At 47.7% G+C, this 8,537-nt stretch overlaps 1 protein-coding gene across 3 annotated transcripts in view; it reads right to left on the bottom strand.

The window, feature by feature from the left end:
* Positions 1-1,184: 1,184 nt before the first annotated feature.
* Positions 1,185-8,537, bottom strand: part of LOC139573378 (glutamate receptor ionotropic, kainate 5-like) — a 94,729-nt gene continuing 87,376 nt past the window's right edge. The window contains exons 16-21 of one of the 3 annotated variants that reach the window (XM_071396751.1): positions 7,928-8,093; positions 6,678-6,903; positions 5,983-6,111; positions 5,656-5,777; positions 4,983-5,019; positions 4,155-4,331 (exon numbers count right to left, since the gene is read on the bottom strand). In XM_071396751.1, coding sequence (XP_071252852.1) covers positions 4,279-4,331; positions 4,983-5,019; positions 5,656-5,777; positions 5,983-6,111; positions 6,678-6,903; positions 7,928-8,093 — 733 coding nt within the window. In that variant the 3' untranslated portion in view covers positions 4,155-4,278. Of the gene's footprint in view, positions 4,332-4,982; positions 5,020-5,610; positions 5,778-5,982; positions 6,112-6,677; positions 6,904-7,927; positions 8,094-8,537 lie in introns of all 3 variants that reach the window. The other 2 variants (XM_071396748.1, XM_071396749.1) reach the window with 2 other exon arrangements.

Here is an 8,537-nt window from a genome sequence, read left to right as displayed (position 1 = left end):
TTATCATGCTTTTTATGAGTTTTGTTGACTGCACAATTTGGCGGGTAACTATATGGCTTCCTTTTGTGGCTGAACGCTGTTCTCAGATTATTGAATATTGTGCTTTAGCCGTAAAGATTTTTGAAATCTGACACAGCGGTTGCATTAAGAACAAGTGTATCTTTAATTCTATGTAAAACATGTATTTTTCATCAAAGTTTATGATGAGTATTTATGTTATTTGACGTGGCTCTGCAATTTCTCCAGATATTTTGGAGGCATTTCTGAACATGGCGCCAATGTAAACTGAGGTTTTTGGATATAAATATGAACTTAATCGAACAAAACATATACAGTGGGGAGAACAAGTATTTGATACACTGCCGATTTTGCAGGTTTTCCTACTTACAAAGCATGTAGAGGTCTGTAATTTTTATCATAGGTACACTTCAACTGTGAGAGACGGAATCTAAAACAAAAATCCAGAAAATCACATTGTATGATTTTTAAGTAATTAATTTGCATTTGTAAGTAGGAAAAGTAGGAAAACTTTGTAAGTAGGAAAACCTGCAAAATCGGCAGTGTATCTAATACTTGTTCTCCCCACTGTATGTATTATGTAACATGAAGTCCTATGAGTGTCATCTGAGGTTAGTGATTCATTTTATCTCTATTTCTGCTTTTTGTGACTCCTGTCTTTGGCTGGAAAAATAGCTGTGTTTTTCTGTGATTTTGCGGTGACCTAACATAATTGTTTGTGGTGCTTTCGCTGTAAAGCCTATTTGAAATCGGACACTTTGGTGGGGTTAACAACAAGATTACCTTTAAAATAGTATAAGATACATGTATGTTTGAGGAATTTTAATTATGAGATTTCTGTTGTTTGAATTTGGCGCCCTGCACTTTCACTGGCTGTTGTCATATCATCCCTTTAACGGGATTGCAGCCATAAGAAGTAACACTGCAGGAAGAGATGATACATCATGCCAGCTTGGACAGTTTGAATATTTTTTTATTCCAAACGAGTTAGTGTGTCTATAGGCTTTAACACCAGGTGGTTGCTATGGAGAGGACGTACCCGTCACCTCTATCAACCCAATCCTGCCCAACACCCTCCCCCCACCCACCCATCTCCCCAAAACAGCAGCAACCTCCTATAGATCCGTTTTTCAATAGGAACAATAATAATAATACAAATCTATTCATAATATTCAACGTCATTCTTTTAATAATCCATTTAGCACTAGTATAGAAATATGAAAAAATAACAGAGAGAACATAAAAGTAAACAAAAACAATGTTTTTTGTTGTTGAGTAAACGCTCTCCCCTCACAGACACCCCTCTGATTCACTTTGGCTACCCCTCCTTCCCTCCCCCTGACATTGTTATGCATCCCAATACTCAAAGGTCTTCATTTTCTTATTTCCTTTCCTTCTTCACCACTGATAGGTGAAAGGACCGGTTAGAGATGCACCAGTGCTTTCACCTGTCTATCCCTGTAAGATCAATTGTTGAGCAGGAAAGGAGATGAGGAAAGGTGGCCAATGAAGTGAATTGGAACAAAGCCATCCAGTGGTTTCACAGCATTGAGTTGAGACTAGAGGGAGATCACAGACAATGTGGTGACCTATGCAGCTGTGTGTGTCTGGCTCACTGCTGCACTGTTGGTTCAATAGAAGAACACAGAGATAATTATGTATTTCTTAGGTTGCATGGTTATGTCTGTCTGTCTGTCTGTGTGTGTGTGTGTGTGTGTGTGTGTGTGTGTGTGTGTGTGTGTGTGTGTGTGTGTGTGTGTGTGTGTGTGTGTGTGTGTGTGTGTGTGTGTGTGTGTGTGTGTGTGTGTGTGTGTGTGTGTGTGTGTGTGTGTGTGTGTGTGTGTGTGTGTGTGTGTGTGTGACGATCTGTGGTGTATATGTGAGAGAGGCAGCAGAAATCCTCAGAAAGGCTTGAACCCTAACATTATTCCCAATCATACTTTTATAACATTAAACCATGACCTCAGTCTCCTCCATAGTCATTGTGTGGCTATTAGTTATTAAAGGGGAATAATTACCAGATCTAAAGCTCCACAGGCTGTAATGAGAGGGCTCAGGGTGGTGTGGAGCTCTGTGTGGAGCTCTGGCAGGCGTCTGTGCTGCAGACAGCCAGTTCAACGTGATGTAGAGCAGGGAAGCTTTAGTCCCAGCCACCCGGCAGCACGGCCAAGCCCCCTGCAAGATGCTGCTCAGAATTACCAGATCAGGAGAGATCTCATTATGGAAGTAGTTCAATTTGGAATTTGTCATTCTGATACAGTCCTCCTTTATCTCTCTGTTCCTCACTGTTGCGTTCCTATTTTTTCTCTCTCACTCCTCTTCATCTCTCTCTTCTTCCTCTCTCCATTGCTCTCTCCTTTTTTCTCTCTCTCCTCTTCCTCTCTCCTCTTTCGCTCTCTCTCCTCTTTCTCTCTCTCTGTGCTATGAACAGAGGTAAAGAGGAGAAAAGGCTTGGCAAGTATTCTCCAGGATAAAAAGTCATTTCATATCGCAAAGCCTCTGATTATCATATACTTACACTGAAATGGTATGATAATTTGTTTCTCTCACTTACTGTAAGGACAGACCTCTGTGTGCGCACACACACACGCGCACGCAGGCGCACACACACACACACACACACACACACACACACACACACACACACACACACACACACACACACACACACACACACACACACACACACACACACACACACACACACACACACACACACACACACACAGCAATTCTATTATGCATATCTGACTTTGTTGCAACTAATTTCCAGCCAAATCTGCTTTCTTCAATGTCGTTTCAAAAGCAGCTACGGGGTCCCCGGAGGGACAAAACACCTCCTCCACACAGTAAACCTCAGGGGAGTCCTTTCTTCATAGTGTGTCGTGATCCACCACATTAGTCACATATATAGTCTTTATTTTTCTGTAACTTCCACTTAGAACAATGGTAACCAAATGACAAAGACAACAACAAAAAAATCGAGAAAATCATATAATTCTCTGACTCAGTTTTAAAGTCTTCTGTTGTTGTATGTTACATAGATTAAAGGTCCTCCAGGATCGATGTGGCCTCCTCCTCCAGTGGTCACCGTCCAGAGAGGAAGAGCTGGCCGCTCTAGATGAGAGTCTGTGGTACCATGGAAAGGGAAAGAGAGAGAGAGATGGAGAGAGAGAGCGGGGAGAACAGAGAGAGACCAACAGAGAAACCAGTATGTCTGGCATCAAATTATGTGCGTTACCTGACTGCTTTAAAGTGTAGCTCAGTCCTGATTGATCCACTGGTAAGTCAAGATAAGAACCGAGCAGCCATCTTCAAGTAAATCACAAAGCCAGAACATAGTGGAGCATGGTTCTGTGAACAGACTGGGCTAACATCAGAACCAGCTGGGCAGCGCGCTGGAGAGCATAGGAAGTCTCTCCTTCTTTCTCCTTCTGTATGGGTGTGTCTTTTGGTATCTGTGCAAATATATAATTTCCATTGCTTCATCACACATTTCACAACGTCTTTGATCCCTCTAATTCTCTCTCTCTCTTTCTCCCTCCTTCTCTCCCTGTAGTTCCCTCCTGGAGGCCAATGTACAGAGGGTCACAGAATATTGTGTCACTGAGCAGCTAAAAACATCAGTTAAGTCACTGTTAACTTGCCCCCACATATACCCTCCAGCCCCTCCTAGTTCGTCAGTCTTAGTCCTGCTTCCCCAGAAGGTCTGTGTCGGTGCTGCTCTGTGGGGGTGGTATGGGTAGGCAGGGTGCAGGGGTGCTGTGGGGGAGCCGCCGGGGGCTGGACCCACCTCCCCCCTCGCTGTCTGTGTTGGAGGAGGAGGGGGGAGGAGGAGGGGGCAGGCGGGGCAAGGGTGCAGATGAGGGGGGGATCCTCGTGGAGCCCATCCCTGACCTCAGGCTCTGGATCCTCCTGCACTCCTGGCAGATCCTGACGTGCGTGCAGCTGCGAGGGAGCACCACGGCGGCCTGCGGCTGGGGCGGGTGAGGAGGGGTGGTGTTGGCCCCCAGAGGGTCCTCCAGGAGTCGCTGAGGCCCGGGGCCCATGTCTGATGGACCTCCCCCAGCCCCTACACCCCCTCCTGGCCCCCCTGCTCCCCCAGTCAGGGGTCCCGAGCCACTGTAGAGCTTGCCGTTGCTGAGGCGCATCTCCCGTACGAGGCGGAGTGGCCGCTGGGCCCCCAGGGCGATGCGGGTGGGGTGGCGGAGGGCCGCGGAGTTGCCCAGGGGGCGGCGACGACGGGAACGGGAACTCTTCTTACAGGAGACGGCGTTTCGGAACTCGGTGAGCATCTCCTGACAGACAGACACCTGGGAGGACAGAGGAGAGAGAGAGGGACGACGGGAAGGGGAGCATAGGGGGAGATAGGGGGCCACAAAAGCAAAGTAGACAGACAGCGGGGGAAAGAGGGAAGGCAAAGGGAAATAGATAGAGGGGGGAGAGGGGGGAAAAAAGAGAAGGAAAGCAGAAACATGGCGGAGGTGGAGTAAAAGAGATGGTAGGAGGAGAGGAGAACCGAATGAGGGTATAGAAAGGTAGAAAAGGCAGGGATGGCAATGAAAGTGTTAATGAATAGAAATGATTTGGAGATAATGAGGGGAGATGTAGAGATGGATAGAGGTTGGAGAATATCCAAAGAGCAGAGAGAGTTAATACAATCCATACAAATTACCAACTGAGCAGAACAAATTGTGTTCATTACACATTATATATAATATATATAATGGTACATAAGGAACTATGAACAAACAGGCAGGCCCGCAAACTGAGGTGCATGTAAACAAACAACACAAACACACACACACACACAAACAGACACACACACACCTCTTAACATTCCAACAGCATCACACACTTGCACAAAAAGTTCCAACAAAATGCACCAACAAGGACACATAGACGTAGACATTATGGAATATTATAATCTACAAAATCATAACAATGATGAATAATACTCTTACACAAACAGAAACAGTATTCATTATCAGAAAACAGACACTGATTGACAGAATGACAGGTGTGGCAGACCCACACAGAGCGAGGAGTGATCCAAGAATGGAAAGGAAGAGTACCAGCATGTGAGGCATGTAAAAGAAGATAGATCGTGACATTTAATGCCAGGGAAATCATTACACACTGCTTCTTAAGCAAGCAAATATTGGCATCACAATATTGGCTTATCCATACCCTGTACTAATCATGAACACATTCTGATCACAGTCAAAATACCCTCCCGCGATCACACACCAACGCTAGTACTATAGCATGCCAACACAAGTACGTTCACACAACATCACAACATGTGACTGGACCCTGATCTGCTTACAGGAGAAATCTGTCCTGCTTCATTTGAGGTTCAGTTGTAAAACTAGCCACCCTCATCACCCATGCACAATACATAGCAAACCCAACAGTGAAACACACAGACTAGACACACACTGATTAACATACACACACACATGGTGCTAGAAGCAGCCCGACGAACACATATTCAAACACACACAGTTCCAGAGGCGGCCCAACAAACACACACACGCTGCACGACAGAGGATGGGGAGTCAGGGTTGGTGTGTTGCCATGGGGACCTACTGGGGTGGGTCTGTGGTGTCGGCGAGGGCAGGATTGAGGGCGTACCTCGTCTGTCTCTGAAGAGCAGCGCGTTGACCACACAAACTCCATGATGGCCACGAACACAGCAATGATGAGGCCACAGATCAACACCACGAAGATACCCCCAATGTTCTCCATGCCCAGACCTGTGGAGGAGAGACATGATGGTTAATACACACACACATACAGTACCACCAATATGCCCCTGATATGACACAAGAACAGTTACACAGACAAAACCACAGACCCTGGTAATCTCCCATCTTACAGTACATTCGTACATTCAGAACACTCAGACATTAGTTGAGATACAACGCTTCAAAGACACTGGAAACAGAGTAGTGTACTGACCCTTGGCTCTGTGGTCCTCCTCTTTAGGGCACTGTCCTCCCTCCCACCACCTCCTCTTCAGGATCTCCAGCCTGTTGTTCTCCTGCAGGTGCAGGATGGCCATAGTGATCTCCTCTCTGAACGGAGAGCCTGGGAGGACGAAAGGAAAGAGGGAGGAGGAGAAAGAGGGGAAAGATGGTGAGGAAGAGGAATTAAAAGGCTTGTGGTCTCCTCCCCTTCTCATCCAGATGTTGTGGGTTGTACCACTCCCCCGTCTCTCCCTGTCTCCCATCCTCCCTCTATTTCACCGCCATTCTCACCCAATCTCTTCTTCTCTCTTTGCCATCTCTTCTCATGTCTCCTCTTTCCCATCTCTCCCCTTTCCCATCTCTCCATCTCTCCTCTTTCCCATCCATCTCTCCCCCATACCTGCCTCCCTCCATCCCTCTCTCCCATTTCTCCCCACATACCTCCCTCCATCCCTCCCTCCATCCATCTCTCCCCATACCTCCCCCCTCCATCCCTCTCTCCTCCTATACCTCCCTCCATCCCTCTCTCCCCCATACCTCCCTCCATCATCCCTCTGACCCCATACCTCCCTCCCTCCATTCCTCTCTCCCCCATACCTCCCTCCCCCATACCTCCCTCCTCCATCCCTTTCTCTCCCCATACCTCCCTCCATCCGTCTCTCCCCCATACCTCCATCCCTCTCTCACCCAGTGGCATGCCGATGCCGTAGCCCTTGGTGTCCAGCAGACCACCTATCTGGGTGAGGTTACAGTTGAGTTTGCGGTAGTACTCATTCATGGTGCTCTCCAGGAGGAAGGCATATTTAGAGTTGACCACGCGGGCAATGCCCTCCTCCGTGCTCTTCACAAACACACTGGGCTGCTTGGAGTGCATGTAGTTCCACATGCGCTGGTATGTCTGGTAGCGCGAGTTCTGGAGGGGGGAGGGAGGTGGGGGGGTGGAGGAAAGAGATGGAGGGGTGGGAAAGGGAAAGGGGAGGGAGGAGAAGGGAGGGGGGAGAAGGGATAGAGATGGAGGGGTGGGAAAGGGAAAGGGGAGGGAGGAGAAGGGATAGAGATGGAGGGGAGGGAGGAGAAGGGAGGGGGGAGAAGGGATAGAGATGGAGGGGTGGGAAAGGGAAAGGGGAGGGAGGAGAAGGGATAGAGATGGAGGGGAGGGAGGAGAAGGGAGGGGGGAGAAGGGATAGAGATGGAGGGGTGGGAAATAGAAAGGGGAGGGAGGAGAAGGGATAGAGATGGAGGGGTGGGAAAATAGAGATATATACATTTCCTCATATTTCCTCATAATTAACAGATGCATTATCCTTTATCCAGATGCAGCTGAATCAAACGCCAGGTGGTAGTGTACATACAATATGTCATGCTAAGGAACAGCATAGACACAGAGTCAAGGTAACAGCAACTAGTTAGATACAGTATTGTATATGCAACAAAACAGGTGAGATGTAAAATGGGTTGGATGTGAAGGACTATTTGGTAGTGTGTACAGTTAAGAGGTAGGTGGAGAGAGGGATGATGCAGCATCAAGGGAGGTCTGGGTAAGCACAATGAACACACACACACCTAAAGATTTACTCACCAACACACATGCACACTCAAACATACAGTCCAAACACACTGACAAACACAGATGCCAACACAGATGCCAGCAGCTCTTACATAAGCAAACACTGACACTCAGCCACTTAACACTAACAGCCATAAAGAACACAACAGGAGCTCAGAGACATGCCAGCAAATAGGGAAACAACTACACTCACACACTGTGCTCAAACACATACACACTTCACCATACACACACATACAAATAGGAGCGATCTGAGACTGGTCGGCAAATACTAGAACAACAGCACACACACCCACACACACACCTCCCTACCAGTCGTTCTCCATTCAAAGCTCTACATACGCCCCCCAGGGCCAGCGTCGGGCCGTACCATGAAGAAAGTCATGGTGCTCCCCCCGTGGATAGTGCCATACTCGATGTTGGTCTGGTCGGCCAGGTCGTCAGGAGACTCGATGGGCACCTCCATCCTCTGGACGGTCAGGAAGGCTGCCAGGTTAGCCGTGTAGGAGGAGATGATGATCAGCGTAAACATCCACCTGGGAGAAGAGAGAGACGGAGTTAGAGAGAGTAAGAGAAAGAGAGGGGGGATAGAGAGAGGGAAAGGGAGGTAGGACTAAGGGGAAAGAAAGGGAGAAGTGAGACTGTCCGAGAGAGACAGAGAGGGAGACAGAGACAGAGACAAAGAGACAGAGAGAGAGAGACAGAGAGAGAGACAGAGAGAGAGAGAGACGCAGAGAGAGAGAGAAAGAAAGAGAGAGACAGAGACAGAGGCAGGGGCGGAGAGAGAGAGAGAGTCCGAGAAAATAGAGTTTGACAGAATCACAGACATGGAGAGAAATGAGAGAGGAGAGGGTGACAGAGAAACATTAACTCAGAAATACAGACTGAGACATACTTACCCACACATCTACACACACACACACACACACACACACACACACACACACACACACACACACACACACACACACACACACACA

This window comes from Salvelinus alpinus, chromosome 4 (genome assembly GCF_045679555.1).
Source record: "Salvelinus alpinus chromosome 4, SLU_Salpinus.1, whole genome shotgun sequence".
NCBI lineage: Eukaryota > Metazoa > Chordata > Actinopteri > Salmoniformes > Salmonidae > Salvelinus > Salvelinus alpinus.
The sequence above is the reverse complement of the archived record's forward strand: the minus strand, read 5'-3'. Positions and strand labels throughout refer to the sequence as shown.